Raw genomic sequence first — 18,874 nt, 5'->3', positions numbered from 1 at the left:
AATTAATTAACCACCTCTGTGCCTCAGTTTCCTCCTCTACAAGACAGGAGTCATGATAGCACCTAATTACGGGACTACTGAATGAGATGAGATGAGACAAGGCACTCACTGACACCCAGAGAAATTTAACCTGTGTCAGCTCTTATGATATGGATGTGGTAATTCCTCATTCAGGAAAAAAAAAAAAAAAACAAAAAAAAAAACAACAACTTAAAGTTGTTTTTATTTCCAACTTTTTCTATCCCAAACCAAAATGAACTGTGAAACAACGCCCACGATTAAAGAGGTCAGATGTAAAGGATCAAATCATCCCAGGAGCTTACAGACCAATGGAAAACCCTGCTAGACCACGGTTAGCTGGTCAGGAGAGAGAGAGGACATTGTAATGAAGGCAGTGCCACAAAGTGGTTCAAGTTCAGGTATTTGGAATCAGAATGACGAGATACGGAGTCTTTGCTTATCTAATAACTTGCGGCATGACTTTAGGCAAGTTACTTAACCTCTCTAAACCTTGGTTTCCTCATCTGTAAACATTTACCGGAGCAATAAAAAAAATTCCTCTTTAGTGAGGATTAAATTAGGTAATTTTAACGTGCTTAGCATAGTGCTTCAATATGTGCTAGCTTAAAAAATATTTTTAGTTCCAGCAATATACTCACATTGCCAATTACCGGGAAGGATAAAAACAAATATATGACCGGCTGACCCAGCCTTCTAAATGCTTCCAAGCCTGTTGGGGAGGCGAGAAGGACAGATAATGTACAATGCAAGACAACCTACATTTCGATTTTTAAATCCCACCTGTTAAAATGATCTTTCTCTTTTTCCTGTTTCTTCCCCCATCATTCATTTTCTATCTTGCATAGAAGAATTCATGAACGTTTTTCATCTCGAATTGCACGATCTGAAAGAAAATATTTCATTGCAGAGAGGGCAAAAAAGGCAAACACAATTTCTTGTGACTTGCCGCTACCTTTTCTAATTTATTTCTTGTTAGCAGAAAAATGTATTTGTTATAGAATAGAATTGCACGGCCAAGAAAGAGAAAGACTCGTGTTTTTTTGTTTGTTTGTTTGTTTTGTTTTTTTATTAACCAGAAGAGAAAAACAAAATTAAGCAGGGTAGGAAGTAACCATGGAGAAGAACTCATCTTGGCAGATGTCGACATAAGAGGAACTAGGGCGAACTAGAAAGACTCGAAAGATTTCAAAGGAGATAGGCTGAAAATTGTTTTGGTAGGGTAGTGCCTGTGACTCTATGCCTGTGAACATTTTTTTTAAACTGAACACATTTATTTTTTCACTACAAGCAGAAAAAGGTAGGTATGTTAAAAAGAAAAACCAATTAACACATATCTTGTACCAAATCTCCTTGATTCTTGCTTGAGGAGTTAAATGAGCTGTTTTAGCCCAAATTTCCTTTCCTCTTTTCGAGCACCCAACATAGACTCCTGGAGTTTGCAAACACAGTGCTCAAGTGCTGCCACAGCTTGTGTTTTTACTACCAGCCTTTGAGGGAGGCCTCAAGCCAAACTCCTCTTCATTCAGATCCTGCTGGCTTGTGGATACAAAGCCAACTGGGGTATAGCTTGCACTGGGGTGCTGGGCTTTTGTAGAGGGAAAAGAGACAAATTTCCACGGGGAAAGTAGTGAGTGAATGGATGGCTCACGGCAATACTTTCTTATTTCGGAAAGTATCCCAGGAAATTCCATGAAGGCAACAAGCATATTCCCCAGCAAAACATGAAGGCCGTCCTGAGATAATCTTTAAACCTTAAACCTCAAACCAAAATTTTTCCCAGAAGTCAGCTATGAAACAAACAACAGTTTAGCCTAGTTAGTAAAGTATGTCTGCCTTCAGCATTGTGCTCTCTCAAAGATTTATCTATGTGGGATCAAATTGACCACAGCATCTCGAAAGGTTAGATGAGAAGCTTAGGGGACAGTGACTTTATAATAATGGTGCTGGAATAATTTAGAAAAAGATAGCAAAAACAGTTACACAACTTGAAGATGATAGACAATATCACTGAACGGTACATGTGGAATTTGTTGATGTGGTGTATCCTTTACTATGTATATTTTCACAAAAAATAAAATAAAATTATAAAAAAACAATATGAAGGCAGAAATCATGAGAGTGATTTGCCTGTTGCTGAAGGGCAAGAGGAAAAGGGGGCTAGAGTCAGGCTAGTCCTTGGGTCTCTGAAGAGAAAAGTGGTCTCTTACTTGGTTCCAAACATCTCTAGGATGTATGTAATAACACTTGCTTTACACCTTGTGTCTTAAGGCAACAATATGGATATTAAGTGACGTTGTGTGTGTGTTTACGTCTTAACATAAGTTCATTTTCTTTGTTTTTGCATTCCTGTACACCATGCTTCATTGGGAGTCAGAGGATGTAAAGAAGGAATGGGGTAACTTCAGAGGTGTCAACGGAATCAAAGTAGACCCACTTGATTAAAGGGTGTCACACAAAAGGAAGCAGATGTTCCTGATCTACCCACAATTTAAGATGCTGCTTCATTTGACCCCATGGTCCGGGCTATTTTACCACCATGGGGGTTTATGTCTAAAACGTTGATGACTACAATGTTGATGTCCCTAAGGTCAAAGAAAGACCCAAAGAACTATTTTATTAGCAACTTAGAGTAATAAATTCAATTTAATAGTCTTTGGCTTATATTTTCCAAATCCAAAACTCTTCATGGTTAGTTATCATTGCTTAACTGTCATTATCCGAAATACTAGCGGGAATGTTATCACTGTGGACCTCTGGGTAAAATTTTTCTTTGCAATCTCGCCATCATTTAACTTTATTTGCATCTTTAACCATTTGCACAGATGTTGATGGAGCTGTATCTTTGCTTCAATGTCTATTGCAATATTCTTATTGCATTCTGCAGGTCCTCCAGTAAACGTTACTTGCAATATTTTTATCAACAGTTTTGGATCGGTCACAGAAACCACCATGGTAAGTGCTAACATGCCACTGGCAAGAGAAAAACATGACTTGATTATGCCATGAACACAACCTGTCAAATTTTCTATTTATTGTTCAACTTGCAGGGCCTCCTGTAAATGTTACCTGCAACATATTTATCAACAGCTTTGGGTCAATAGCAGAAACTACAATGGTGAGTGGGACTGAGCATTGAAGCCATCGTGTGAAGGAATGGGATGCGGGATCAAAGAGCACTGTTGTATATTTGCGAGCCATTAACTGAACGCCAATTTCCAACACCATTCACCTCTAAAAAATGATTACTTGTACTCTTTCATTCTGGAAAGTCATAAGTCAAGTGTTCATTACTTAAAATTCAATAATCTGCTATACATCATGCCACAGAAATTTTGGAATCACTTGATGTTTGGTTAGTTTTAGGTAAAATTGCCAGTAATGAGGATGGTGTATAGTTAAGGATATTTAAATATGTGCATCTCCAATGTTTCATAATAAATTTGGAAGTCTGAGAGATGTTTGTTATAGCCAGTCTTTTACATGTGATGGAAGTTAAACATAATCAAGCCTTCCTATGACGTTACACTTAGGATATATGCCAAGGGGCTTAGCTTACTATAGTACATATATGCATATACATACATGTACATACATCATGATGTGATTTTGTTGGACTAGGAAGGAGTCCCAGGTCCATAGCAATTACATCACATGCATGACTTTTCTAAAAAAAAAAATATAAAATTAATTAAAAGTTTATAGGGAATACGCTAACGTGTTCCATGTAGGTGTAAAAGATCCTATGAAACCCACCAAGAATCCTTATAAAGGTCATGGTGATTGTGTTGCTTATGATACAGCCTCTTAGGTAAGTAGCTTTACCCCCACACAATACTAGGCTATAACCTAGAGGTTGCATTTTTGGTGAAACATTTTCTTGGTCCTCATACAATTTATTTCGAGTCCTAAGTCAATTAGCTGGTTCTAATTTTCATGGCTATGTAAAGTATACAGCCATATTGTTGGATGAGATCGAAATAAAATATAGTTGCGCTTGACTAAGTACTATGATGGCTGATGTCCTAGAAATACTCAAGAAGTGAAACAATAAGCCTAATGCCTTTGAAAAGGAGAAAATAATGTTCCTATGTTCTTATGAATTTTCTTCTAGGCTACTAGGATTGTGTTTAATAAATTTCTGTACTTTGTGGTGTCCTTGAAGCTAGAAAGAATTAATTTACCTTTACCACTCCTTTTCACTGACAAGATTAGACATAATGCAACTCCATTATCCATTTTAATATTACTCCGACACAGCATTGTCCAGAAATGAGACTTTCAAGGCTTTGACGGGATATAGAGCATTAAGAATTTAGCCATATAAGATAGTTTTGATAAGGTTACTAAATGACTCATAAGAAAAGCTAAACATGGAAAGAACAACCCAGCTTTGGGCTTGGCATTCAGTTTCTGTCTCCTCCTCTCTTGGTTTTATCTTGCTGACAGAGGGGCTAGGCTTCCAGTAGCCCAAATCACCATCACCAGCTTTACACGATGGCATTCAATGACCACATTTGCACGACCTAATGCTGATTGCATTAATTAGACTCCTAAGTTGCTTTGATTAAATCTCCTCATTGCATTTTATTCTCAATCAAAAATGTAAATGTCTACCTTTTTAATGTTCATTAATGCAAGAAAAAGTGAACCATTTAAGGAGATGAAAACGGAAGTTGTGGATATCCTTGTTTTCCTGTTTTAACAGCTGCTAAAGGTGTTTAATAAATGGGCTGTGTAGGTGCTTCCTGGTCACTTATTAAGGTGTCCTTTGTCATAGTTCTTATCAGAAAAATTGGAAATTATTGGTCTAGCATGGTTATCAACCCCCTGTCTATTCTGCTGTGCAAGAGAGATCAAATTGCATGGTCAGAAGACTGGTGTGTATTGCGCTTCTTTTATTTTATTTCTTAGCTTTTGATGTAATTATAAATTCCATTTGGCTTTAAAAAAATTTTTTTTTCTTTCTTCAGTTATGGCTTTGGTGGGAAACTAAACAAAAAAAATTGTTTTTGAAACTCTATCATGCTTAAGTCAAGCAGTAAATCCTCATGCCACCTAGGGAATAAATATTTTCTGTAAAAGGCCTGACAACAGATATTTAAGTCACTGAGAGCCAGACAGTCTTAGTTGCCACTACTCAGTCCTGCCCTTTTGGCATGAAAGCAGCCATAAACCATATGCACACAAATGGGTGTGGCTGTGCTCCAATAAAACTTTATTTACAAAAACAAAGGCATCGATATTTAAATGGATGTTGTCTAGAGGCTCATAAAAATGTGAGAACTGCTCTGCTGTGGAAGGGTGTTGGCTGTCCAGGTCATAGGCTTCCAGCTGCACCTGAGGCCCTGCCTGGGAGCCCACCTGATGCACCTGTAGATTGTCACCACAGCCCAAGTTTCCTTCACCAAAACTTTGGAGTTTTACTATCCATGAATTTACCCACATGTCCACAAAATTTCACTCAGAAAAACTGGACCAAAAAAATTAAACAAAATCACTTTCTTCCCTGAACTGTCTTTAGTAGGAATCAAAACATCTGACACTCAAGTTTAATGCACAACGATGTTGCTGTTGAGGACATTGATTAGTGCTATTTCCTGGGGATAATAGTTTTGGTTTCTCTACATTTTCTGGAATGAATTTTTCCAAGATTGCCTCAGAAGTTTGAGTTTCTAAACATGTTGATTTTCCTTTCTTCCCTCAGGCCCTACTCTTACCCCATTCCCAGGACATCATTATTGAAGGGTTTCGTGTTGGGTGTTTGTTTGTTTCTAAATAAGAAGAAATGATTATGTGTTTCAAGAACTCAACATGACTTTCTTTTGGTGCTACCCAGTCTGTGTCTCTTATGGTTGATGCAATTCCACTAATTATTGTTGGTACTGCTTAACCACAAAGTATCAGCTCATTTACAGATCCAATACCACCTCTCACTTCTTTGATGTGTTAGTGCCAGAGATGTGTACTCACAGGACAACGTTCTGTCTGTGAGGAATAATTTTTTCTAAGGAATAATTTTATGGATCACTGTGATGATATACATTATTCCAAAAAACACACATTTCTGTTTATTAAGAGACACAGGGATCAGCTGATGGTTGTTGATAGTTGACCATGTGTTAAGAGTATTCAGTGGAACAAATTTTGTGTGGTCCCAAAAGGCTTAGAAGACTTTAGAGTAAGGCATGCTTGAAGAGACAGGTTACGTTCTGGTTTGGGAGGTTAGTTTACCATTACCTCCCCCCCCCCACCTTTTTTTTTAGCTGCTGATGGCAAGTGAATTTAAAGGATGGCTGTGTCTATTTACATCTTCCTCTTTCCTAATGTAAAGGTATAGTTTTGGGATACTAGTAATGCCATTTAAGGTCCAGTGTGTTCGCATGCCATCTGCATGGAGCTCTCCCCAAGGAGAACTGTGAGAAGAAGGTAGACAGCCTCCCATGGGAATATATACTAGCTTCCCATGAGAATATATGCTATGCCGTAACTGCTGAACCAACACGGTGGGCTCGCTTTCATTCTATAGCCGCATAAGCAATTGAGGAGGAGATACTAACTTATCTGAGATGGCAAGTAGCTACAATTCTTATTTCTGACTTCTTGAGGAAGAATCAAGAATCTACCACAAGCCTGGCATTTATGTTAAACTAACGTATAAGGTGACCGTGGTCTCCAAATGAGCAAAGCAGTGTTAAAGCCTGAATTTAGCAGAAAACAATTGCCCCCATAATTTTGAACTCAAGGCTAACTTCCCATATTAAAGGCTAGCACAGACTCAAGATGATGAAAACATTATTGAAGTGTAGCTAGAAAAAAAACCAGAGTGCCTTAGCTGTGTGGGAACTGAAACAAGCATGTCCTTGTCTTTGATAACTTCATACTGTAATCAGATTGAAAAAATGCATATATATAAAAATAATAAGAGGATAATGGTAAGGTTTAATACGCGTATGTATGAAACAGAGTGGCAATCTCTATGAGAAAAGGCTACCCTAAATAAATAGTGCCAAAATAATTCAATTTAAGGAAACCATCTTTGTGGAGTGGACATAGCATTTGAAGGTATCAGAAAAAGTGAAACTTTAGAAATTCTAAATTTGATATGAAATAATAATATGGAATATAGTATTTTCATTACTTTGGTTAAGAATATAGTGAAGATAATATGACTTGCACATAGCTTTTGAAAAGATGTGATATATATAATTTGAACATTTCTGTTACCTAATCCAATACCCAAATAGTCAATCATAGGAAACAAATTTTAGTACAAGAAAATGTGTCATTTATTTGAAGTAGAATCTGCCCCTGGAGAGAGAAGGCAATGTAAAAGAATATTCAGTCTGCATTTAAGCATGTCTCTCAATATTTACCTCTCCTTTAATATTTCGTTAAACCTAGAGGCAAAAATAAAAACAAACAAAGACTACAAAACAATATAACTATTCTCCTGTGGTTTGGAATATCATGAGTGATCAAATCTATCTGTAAATAAACAGAGATGGTGGGTAGATAAATCACATGTGTCGAAGTTCTACCCTACATTGAAAATGATAGTGAGCTGAGTAGAATTACAGACACAGAGCTCCAGAAAAAAAAAATTTTTTTTTGGCTGTCTACTTCTTGAGATCTGTGGATGTCCTTTTGTATTCTTAAAGATTCTAAGGATTGCTATTGATTTTAGAACAAGGTATAACACCATAAACAAAATTATGGATAAATTTTGATTCTTATACATTAGAAAGAACAAATATTTATAATCTAAAGCTTTACCAAAAGCCTTATGTAATTGCTGGCATTGTGGCATAAAATATATTTTCTCCTCTAAGTTCTCCACTTATCCTTGCTTACAAATAAGGGGATTAATTTATTTAAAATTAACCATTAGACATTTCACAGTTCTATTGTGATACGATAGTTGCAATGTTGGGAGAATTATTTCATTATTTTCTATATATAAAACTCAAACCAGAAACCAGGAAACATTGCAGAAGAACACTCATGGGAAAGACTTTTTAAAAGATGTATATTAGCTGTGAAAATTTATAATTGAGATGTTTTTCTTAAAGGTCCATCTTTTCATATTGTATGTCACTAATGTAGTATTCTCAAGGGTCTCTCAGTACACATTTTAGAAACTTCTCAGGCTCAAGGGAGGATTACAATGACGTTCTCTTGGTGATTTTGCTGCCATTGCTCCCTATCTGGCTTCTCACGGCCTTTCCTATCCTAGGATCACCTCTCGGGAGGTCCTCTATGGCGTCCCAATGGTCCAAGATATTTAACCCATTCACTTCTCTTATTTCCAGGTGCCATTACTTCCCCTACTTTGAGTTTCTTTACCTCCAGAATTGGCTAAGGGATGAAACCTCCTTCCTTTCAACTTTGTTTTGAAACAGGCACAAAGAGCGCTTCTAATTAATTTTGTTAAAAATAACTAGTTGTCACTCTAGGGAAATAAAGGAAGGGGGGCGGTCTTCAAACACTAGATAAACTGCATTTTTTTTCCAGGAAACCTTATGAAAATCTCATAGTTGATGTATCTAGTGCCTACTCATACATAAATTACTTATATTTTCAATAGCCCTTCTTTGACTTTTCCACAAATCAATATTCCCACTCTTTACTCACACAATACTCCCAAGCTTCCAGTAACTCATGTTCCCAATGAATCCTCTGGTCCCTTTGGGCAGTTCTGGAAATGAGCAATGGGGAGAACTTGGAGGTTCTGTCATTTCTTTGGTCTACTCACTGGGAGAGACAGGATGGTATGGAAGCCTGGCCAGGCCCACAACAGCGCCCTCTTGTGTATGAGAATTTGCTGTGCAGGCCTGGTATAATCCCAAATAATGTCAGCTGATAAATTTTCCAAGTCAGAAAGTCCTTATGTTATACAATGCAGAACCCCAAGATTATTTTCTTTTGATATCTTAGCCTTTCCAAATGAGCTGGGTTTTCATGACTGAGTCTCAGTAGATAGTAACTATTAGATTATTAGGCTTCATTAGGCCTACATTGGATACCCTTCCCACGAACTGCCACCTCCAAAATGCTCTATGAACCTGACCATCAGGATGACTGCATTTGAAACAAACAGTCACGGGAATTTGAATAGTTTAGTAAATAGGTAGAAGAAACTGGATTTGAAGCTCTTTTCCATACACATTGATCTTTACAACTAAAATTTTTTTTTTCTTTTGGCCTTGAGGAAATTAGCTAAAACTGACCATTCTGGAGCGGTCTCCATGGTACTTGGTAGAGTGGCCAATAATCCCAGTTTGCCTGAAACTGAGGGGGTGCCCTGGATGTGGGGCTTTCAGGACTAAAACTGGGAAAGTTTCAGGCAAACCAGGACAAGTTGGTCGCCATTAGTGTAAGGTAAACAATGACCAAAAATCCAGGTGCCAAAGATGGGAGATGGAGCAAATGAGGATGAAAATGGTAAAAGACATAGTAAAAATGAATGAGAATATATAGCCCTAAATGACCACAAGTGGCAGGAATGGACAACTGTTAGCTGAACCATACATAGTCCAGATTGACTAAGAAATATAATTGAGGCCTCCATCAGGGTCCAAATTATCAAGCTAAGCAACAGTTTCCATATATCTAAATATCTTCGAGTAGAAGTCCCCAGGAGAGCAGTCAAGATGATTCCTTATCACAAAAGGAAATGGCCAAGCCAAGTGGGAATGCCAGGAGAGTATGCGAGGTTCCCAGCAGGGAGGAGCATCTTTGTCAGAATGTGTTCAGATTAGAGAAACATGGAAAAGATCCTTGTTTTGGTGAAACGTCATGTTGGCTACTGTAGCTACAACCCGTTCAGAGAAATGATAAAATATTTAATAATTTTGAAAGTAAGAAGCTGCGAGGGAATTATTTTGTCAACAAGAAGCATCTTAATATTTATGTTGATGACTTTTAAAGATATTGCTCCATCATGTCACAGTTTAATAATAAGTTTTCCACTACCAAAATTACAGAATGAGTTTTCTTGTGCCCAGAGCTTCTGAGATCATGTCATTTCTGATTTGGAAAATGAATCAGTTTTATTTGACAATCTGCCTTCCCAGACTGATTTCTTGACTCGTTGTTACCTTTTTCTATAGTAAAATCAGTTTGAGTTCATGTTATTTGATCCCAGAATGACTAGATTAAACATAAAAAAATAGTCAATCAAACTCAACCTGTTTCATTAGTGCGCCGATTTGGTTAAGTCTTCTTTCTTTCTCTGCTCCCTGTCCCTACACCAATAGACCTGAGTGGTTTATTGACCAAGGTAGACATGGACTGATTTACTTAGACATCAATGCTGTACTAAATCACGAAGGAGAGCACGGGGGGAATGGAGATGGGCCTCTTATGCTAGCATAGGTGATCAGTAACTTTTGTACCTGGCGTTTCTTTAGGACTACCGTGTGAACATTTTTTTGAGACAACAGTGGAATGATTCACGGCTAGCATACAGTGAGTACCCTGATGATTCTTTGGATTTGGACCCATCTATGCTGGACTCCATTTGGAAACCGGATTTGTTCTTCGCCAATGAGAAGGGAGCCAACTTCCATGATGTCACCACCGACAACAAATTGCTACGGATTTCAAAAAATGGCAAAGTGCTCTACAGTATTAGGTAAGCCTCCACTGACTGCTCCTGCTCACGTCTCCATTTCTCTACTGAGCTGGAGCTGCTTGATTCTTTGGGCGGGTTGTAGATGAAGATTTGACTTTGGTGACTTAGAATTGGTGGAGAGGGCCAGAGGTTCCCATGATTTCAGGAGTGTGATTCGCCACTAATACAAATGTATTTGGTAGAATGGTCGGATTGCTTCAATAAAGGAAGTACAGGCCCTTCAACTGAACTACCATTGAGCATAATGTACAAAGTCTCATTTTAAATAATCCTGCCATTCTATAACATTTAATTACAAAAAAAAAAAAAAGAATTCAATGGCTCTGCTTGGTCATTGACAGCACACTTTGGGCTGGGTAAGTGGAGATCTGGTTCTAATCCCAGTTCTGCTTCTAACTAACCATATGACCTTGAGCTCTTAACTTTCTTGACCTTGGGTTTTGACTCGGAATAGACAATTACCTATTTTTGCTTTTATATTCAAATGTGATCTTCAGAATCTTTATTATCACTCCAGGCTCAAAATAATCTCTCCCTTTTCTGAACTCTAATAGTTTCTCTGTGGCTCTTTAAGGCTCTTATTTCTTCTTACCTTATATTTTGACAATTTTTGTACTAATGAGTATAGCATAAGAAAATGGATTTTTGGAATCAGACAGATCTAGAATCAAATCCAAGCTCTACCACGTACTAGGTTACTTAACCTATAACCCTCAATTTCCTTAATTGTAAAATGGGAAACACCAATTTATCAATGAGTGTTCTCATGAGAATGAATGATATAGAGCAGAGGTCAGCAAATATTTTATGTAAAGGGTCAGATAGTAAGCATTTCAAGCTTTGCAAGCCATAAAGTCTCTGTCTCAACTATTCAATTCTGCCATTGTAGTATAAAAACACCCATAGACAGTATGCAAACAACCAGGCATGATTATGTTTCAATAAAATTTTATTTACAAAACAGGTGGCAGACTGGATTTCAACTGTTAGTCATAGTTTGCTGACCCCTAATACAGAGTATATAAAAATATCTGACATAGTATCTGACCCAAAGTATGTACTCAATAAATGAAATGATGCTCATCAATATTTTAAAGTCAATCTTCTTTCTAAATAGTAAGCTTTTGAGGCCAAGGACTTGGATTTTACCTTTTTTGTAATTCCTTCCAAAGGGCTAGGGACAGTGTATTCATAAGAGATTCTTAGTACATTGAATAAATAATGATATTTTAAAGGTCCTTAATTTAACTACCCCCTTCTCTCCAAATTTTATTACCAAAAGGAAGTGGGTAGCTAGTTTCTTGAATATAATTTGTTCACAAGTTTACAAACTTGTTGCCATTACAACCTCATTTCAAAACTCTATAGACAATTTTGGTCTGTATCGTGTATTCCAATCTTATACCTAGTAATTTTACAGCTTGCTGATGGCCGACAGCCCCAATATCTTGTGGAAAGAGATTGCTCATTTGTAAAAAGTGGCTAAGTCACTGCTTTCATGAAGAACCAGGAAACTTCCCCCAACACCCACTTTAATTTTAAGGAAACAGAATATTCTGATGGTGATGCTTTTGTTTGGTGTAAGATGCAGTATTGGGCACGACCTAACTTGACATGACCTGATGAAATGGGACACATGTAGAGCATGGTGCTGGGAAGGAGAGCTATAAAAAGCAGTGCAGGGTATCAGCTGCTCCAGCTAACCCTCTGAGCCTTGGGTGGCATTTGCTCTAGTAAATACCTGGCATCATGCATGGCTGAAATAAAACCAAGGTGGTTTTTTTCTTTTTCCCTGCTCTATTAAAATCTTTCCATTCTAGAACAGTGAAGAATATAAGGTTCCCAGACCTAGATCTAGAGGCAATTCTTCTATCTCTGGTTCCCAAGTGTAGCGTATTGCAGGCCCTAAAATCCCCTAACTATTGTTTTGGATTGGGTGGGGTTTGTCCTACAGCAGACTGGTTTAGATTTTTTCCTCTATTGGGGGTATTCTCTGAAATCAGAGGAAAGATGCTTGGTAAAGGAGAATAGGGCATGCATTTGGGAGTAAACACAAGCTCCTGACAGGTTGAACTGCAGGAATCTAATTACTTGCCTGGAAGCCAGACACTGTGCTGGGCTTAGAGAGCCAGAGCTGAATAAGACATGGTCCCTGCCCCGGAAAGGCTCTAGTCTAACAAGGCAGGAGGGCACAAGACGAATTAAGTAATAGCAATAAAGATGGAATGGGGGGGAGGGGAAGCGACTCTAACTTTGCAAATGAACTGTGTGGCCCAGATTGTTAGAATTTGGGGGACGGTGCCCGACACTCCTGTTTATTTGAGTCATTGGGCCCAATCTAACTAGAGGCCAAGGAATAATTAGTTCTACTATAAGCTCAGCTGCAGGGTCTGACTCAAGTTTAAGGCCAAGCTACAGTTGCTGATATCTTAAAGGTGCTGGGAAGTCCCTGCTGAAATTACATTAGAAAGGAATTTGCCTGCACACTCAGGTTTGCAGTGCAAATACTCTTGAGAGATGGCACCCTTTGGCCTAAATTCATACTAGATTGTAAAGATCTGATGTGAGATTTATTTCTGAGAGTCAGTCTGATGGCATTGAAGAATAGTGAGAAAAAGAATATTGGATGCCTGAGAGCCTGAGAGGAGAAATGGGATAGGAGGAAGACGGTTGGGAAAGATACAAGGAAAGGGCTAGAAGCACCAAAGACAAGCTCATGAAGTGCCTGTGCCTTACACAGTTAAATAATTACTTAAGCATTGGTCCACACTGAAAAAATAATATTCTGTGGTGGTGGTTTATATCTGCATTTTTCTGAAACCTAGTGCAAATGCTGATAACATTTCATTCAGGAATGATTCCATGCTTTTCTTAGCTTTGTAGGAGCAAAAGTAGAATTAACTCTGTGTGGAAACTAGAGCTCAAGGCTTTGATGGCCAAACAAAACACAAACAGAACTATGCAGTCCATTGAGTGCATAACAAGTAAGCTCACACTTCCCAAAGTTTTAAATATCTGTTTCCAAAAAGGTAGGGGTCTAAAAAAAGGGGCTAATAGATAGAATTCCTTAAGTGTCCTCCTGAGTCAGACACTGTGGAACTGTAGTAAAATTCAAACAAATCTTTGAAACAAAAATCAAGTCTGTAGCTCAGTGGTAGCAAATTTTCTGTCTATTGATGCAGGACACAGTCTTTGTTTATTAAAAAAAGTGTCAAATCTATTTCTATTGATTTCTCGTCTCATAGTCACTTCTCTAATATGCTTTATCATATGCTCTGTTGTTTTTAAAAAATGTTTTCCATTAATTATTGGTTATCCCTGACCAAAGTATAAACAAGGACATGAATCTTGCTTTGTACACCCTCTTTATAGAATCAAATTCTAAATTGAAGTTATTTAAAATGGCCTGAATCTGTAGAGGAATAATTAAATGAGCCTTGAGTCTTGCACATATTATTGTACAAGCAAGATTTGTCGAACTGAGTGTAATGGATTGTAGTAAAGTCAGGACACCATGAGATATGGTGGACAAGATGAAAGAAAAAGGACAAAATGAACAGCTTGTCTCACTCGTCTATGATGTCTTTGCAGGTATTTGTTTTCTACCGTTACTTCTTATTACTTCTGATATTTTCTTGTCAGAATTCTGACTCTTACAGAAGCATATAATTTTTTTTTAATTAAAGTACCTTGCAAAATACCTAATCCAACACCCTTGTTTTACAGATGAGACACTGACTTCTTCTAGAAGTTAGGTGATCCAAAATAATGGAGCCTGTTAACAGGAAAGCTAGGATGAGAATCAAAGCTCTTGACTTCTAGTTCAGTGCTCTGGTCTCATACCCCACATTAATTCCTCGTTTACTCCAACCCAAGTCCAAAGACACAAACAAATACAATTTCAAAGACATGTAGTTTTGGAACTAACCTTTTTGGGACTCATTTTTGAAAGGGCTGTTGGAGGAAGAATGTAAGATTCAGACAAGAACATAAATTGTCTCCGAATTTTGCAAATGTTTGAAAAGACTGTTTAAATTCAAGGTAAACAATTGTTTTCAAACAGGAAGATCTATTTAATAGTTTTATATAGCACATATAGAGTATCTGCTTTCCGAAAATGTTTACTATCATTGGATCAAAGGGCCAAAGAGACGGATTGAAGTCACTAAGTCAACTTCCTGCCTTCAAGCAGCTGGTTGAGAACTCATTCGATTTTTAAAGACCTTCAGAGAAGGAGATTTTATATTCTCTTTTGGGATCCTGTAATAAGTTATGCTCACATTGTGCAGAAATTCTTCCTTACATAACTTAAATCACCTTTATTGCAACTTAAATCATTTGCTTTTTCCTCCATTTATTAACGTGATAAACAAATGGCAAACATTCTTGAAACGATGGCGGGATTACCTAATTATTTTTGCTTTCATACATCTTTGTCCCACCAGCTAGTACACATATATGTTTGGTCACCAACAGCACATTACTGATTTAATTTTACAGTGTATTCTACTTCAACACCAAGATGGTCTCCATCTTGCAATTTCCAGTTTGTTTTATAGCTTGGGGCCCCTAATCTAAACCTTATGGGGTTGCATGCCATCCTGGAAACTTCTGATACTATAGAAGGCACAGATTTTAGATTCAAACACCCTTGGGCTTGAGTCTCTGGTCTCAGCACTAGCTGTGTGACTTAGCAGAATTTGTTGCCTCTCTGAACCTTTATTTTCTCAGTTTTGAAGAAGTGATCATTTGATCGTGAGTATTAGGAGAAGACAATATGTGTTATATGTATAGATGCTCAAAACTGCTATTGCCACATATTCTAGGGCTGTTGGTATTTTCTGGAAATGTAATGATTCTGCTTTATGTTTCAGCCACTAAGACAAACAGCAAACTGACCAAGATAGAAACCCACAAACTCTAGACCCATTCTTTGAGTGTGACCCTATAGAGCAGGGGTTCTTAACCTGAGGCTTGTGTGAAAAGTCCAGGGGTTTCTTGGACCTCCCTAAAAGTGTATGCATATTTTGTGTATATGTGCATTTAAGCCATTTTTTTGTTTGTTTAAAGGAAATGGTCCTTATCTTCCTTAAAGAAGGTGATAACCCTCAAACAGGTAACAATTGTTTGCCTTCAGTGTCTTCTTATTTGACAGACCATAAAGGTCCTTATGCTACCCTGCAACTGTAGATAGTCCTCTAAACCATAAATAACTATGGGATTGCTCCTCTACAGCACCCATATTGCCAAGGCATCTATCTGCTACCTCACCATCAACCTTTATCTGACCTGAAACTTATTTTTTTTAAATGTTTGAAGGTGATTTGCTTGTTAATCCTTCTTAATTCAATTCACAACTCCAGGTGTTGATGATTCAGTGTTCTGCCTTCCAGTAGTATTTGAATTGTAATAGAGAACTGTTGGGGATTGACATGTCTTCCCTCTCTGATGAATTATAGGCACCACCCAGAGTAGGTGGAGTGTAGATTTCTAGACAGGCATCCAACAGTTCTCGCCAAACAATCCTGTCTAATGACCTACTCTACCCACACACGTAAAAGGCCAACCTTTCTCACATAGCCTCACATCCTTGACTCATCCTATGCTTGAAGTGAGAACTTCAAAAGATTCTAATTTTAGTTGTAGAATGATTTTCAAGGCAGAGAAAAAAGAACGTTCTCTATATAGATGTCAGAGCTGAAAATAAAATCCACAGTGAATTAAGACCTGCCTAAATGTTACCAATGGTGATGCTTTGATTATCTTACACGCAATTTTAATGAGACATGTAATCCCGTATTTTCTATTAGACGGTAGCTATGAAAAACTGCAATTTCTTCTCTCTGAGCATATTTGGACTATGTTTATCTTTATATCCTATAATCCAGGCAAAATTGCATTCTCATTTCCAAGTCTGTGTCCAAATCCTCATTAGTTTTGTGACTTGACTTAATGCAGTAATTAATAACTATAACATGGATGCCCACATCAGAATTAAGCAGTGAGGCTTCAGATAAGTGCTGAGAAATGCCATGGAAACCACAATGATCCCGTTATTCTTAGAGGCAAACAAGGTTGGAAGGGTGGGGATGGCTGGCATGCACATCTGCTGATGGATTCAGCAGAAGCTGAACTGACAAGTAGGGTGGGGAGTATTTTTGGAGAAGGGCCCTCAAAAAAATGGTGTGGCTGAGGGTAGAAGCGTTAAGGTCTAGAAAGTGTGTTCTATAAATGACAGACTCTTATGAAGTACTGGAAAGCTCTGTTAAACTCCAGATTGGGTTCAGAAATACACATACACTAAGGGGCATAATACTGGTTCTAACACAACAGGGTGAGGCTCTTACCCTTGTTTGAGGGAAAAGAAGGAACTGTGAAGTGAAGTACAAGATTCTTATTTTCCATGACAGCTGACAGGACCACTTGTCCTTGACTGTTTACCTGCTCAGATTAACAATAGCAATCAGTGGTTTTCCTCCTTGTGTAGGTAACTTTTCAGGGCATTAACATTCATCAGAGTTTGCTCTTCAGGCAATGGCACAGAGAAGGGAATACGAAGAAGGTGGCTCAGGACATCGTGAGCACCACACTTCCTTCCATCGCTTACTGTATCCTCTAGGTTTAGAGAACAATCTCTCTAACTATACTAGTTCATCAGTCTGAGTCTCATTTTCCTTACTTATAAAATGATACTGAACCAGAAAATAAGATAAGTCTGGGCTTCCTTCTAGCTCTACCATATTATAAGTCTATAACTCAAAATGACCTCTCTCTCCTTCCCAAACCACAAAACTCATCCCAGATGAGTAAATAAGAGTGAGTCCTCCTGGTTCCTAAGGGTTTGGGAGTCAGAAAGAGGAGATTCTGAATTTCAACTACTTTTGGATCTTTGAGCCCTTTATCCAAAACTAAATATCCAGCTCCTGAGAAGATGATCCTAATTTTGGAGTGTGATAGGGAAGATTGGACTGGACTACTTGAAGTTTAAGAGTCAGTCTTAAAACATTCAACATATACTTTACGCAGTGACAAATACACAACATGGGCCAAAGAGTCCTTGTTGAGAAATGTCCCAGTCACAAACTAGATCATTTGTACCTTCTAATCCCAGAAGCAGGAGTGTCCATAAGATATTATTTTAGAATACATTCATGAATTATGGGTTTATATACTTGTAGAAAATTATATAAAGATGGTTGGCTGGGACAATAATGGACTGTATATGTAGGATAAAGGAAATCACATGGAAGATTTAAGTCAGGAGTTGAGAGTTAGTCTATTACTCATTACATGAATTTTCTTGCGGCAGGAAGCCAAAGGAAAGTCATAGGCCCCTGTAAGGCTACTCAACTTCTGTTGGCATTGGCTTCTACTTGGTCCACGGTGCTGCTTTTGAAAAGCTCCCTAAATGGCATTAACTCCAAAATAAACACACATAATATCACCATGGCTCTTATGAGACACATGAATTACTTTAGTGCATTCTCATAGCATATAATTTGAAGGAAAACAACTCCATTTTAAAATTGGAACAATATGTCCATCTGCAAAGCTCAGCAGTCTCTCCAACAAGTCTATCCTTCCTTGCTTGTGGCATTTAAAATTACTAACCAACATCTGTACTGAAGAGAATGTAACATTTATCATTGGGCAGTCATTGAAAGACAATTAAGGAGGTACATAATTACGTGCAGTTCCACACATGACATGCTCTCAGAGCAAGGCCATCACCATATGTAATCGATCCATTCTTTCAATGGACAATAGAAGAAATGTTTTATTTGAATTTCATTTTCGTAGGGATGTTTTGCTAACTTGAGCAGTCAGGTGAAGAATAGAAAGCAATAGATGAGTGAAGGGATGGGTTAAAGACAGAATGCTGTAGAGGTGGGTCAGATGGCAGGTCTGAGGGTCAGAAAGACTTGAATTCAAATACAGTCTTATTAAGTCACCAGGAGAAGTTCTTTAACCTTTCTTTGATCTGCAGTTTTTCTCAGTTCCAGATTCATACTGAGTGTTCAATGAATTTCAATATTTTTAATCACTCCTGAGTTGGGAGGAAATGGGGAGGGACAGCTCTCCCCAAACTCCCTAACCCATCCGCATGGACATTTCCTTACTTAGTACTTGCAAGTACTCCACTCACCTCCCATGCTTAGTCTCAAACAGATGAATACTTTCCTGGCTTTGGGTTTCCTCTCTTTGGGAGACACATAGCTC

The 18,874-nt window shown here is 37.9% G+C and overlaps 2 protein-coding genes across 4 annotated transcripts in view; one reads left to right on the top strand and one right to left on the bottom strand.

Annotated features, from left to right (window-relative positions):
• The window catches only part of GLRA2 (glycine receptor alpha 2), a 213,545-nt gene that overhangs the window by 44,564 nt on the left and 150,107 nt on the right, over positions 1 to 18,874 (top strand). For 2 of the 3 annotated variants that reach the window (XM_004386335.1, XM_004386336.1), the window contains exons 3-4: positions 2,906 to 2,973; positions 10,431 to 10,654. In XM_004386335.1, the coding sequence (XP_004386392.1) occupies positions 2,906 to 2,973; positions 10,431 to 10,654 (292 nt within the window). Of the gene's footprint in view, positions 1 to 2,905; positions 2,974 to 3,068; positions 3,137 to 10,430; positions 10,655 to 18,874 lie in introns of all 3 variants that reach the window. The other variant, XM_004386334.1, reaches the window with a different exon arrangement.
• The window catches only part of FANCB (FA complementation group B), a 345,837-nt gene continuing 327,195 nt past the window's right edge, over positions 233 to 18,874 (bottom strand). Inside the window, exon 11 of the mRNA XM_023740692.1 lies at positions 233 to 904. The gene's annotated coding sequence lies outside the window, so the exon portion shown is untranslated. The remainder of the gene's footprint in view (positions 905 to 18,874) is intronic.

This window comes from Trichechus manatus, unplaced genomic scaffold, assembly GCF_000243295.1.
Source record: "Trichechus manatus latirostris isolate Lorelei unplaced genomic scaffold, TriManLat1.0 scaffold00162, whole genome shotgun sequence".
Classification (NCBI taxonomy): Eukaryota; Metazoa; Chordata; class Mammalia; order Sirenia; family Trichechidae; genus Trichechus; species Trichechus manatus.
The sequence above is the reverse complement of the archived record's forward strand: the minus strand, read 5'-3'. Positions and strand labels throughout refer to the sequence as shown.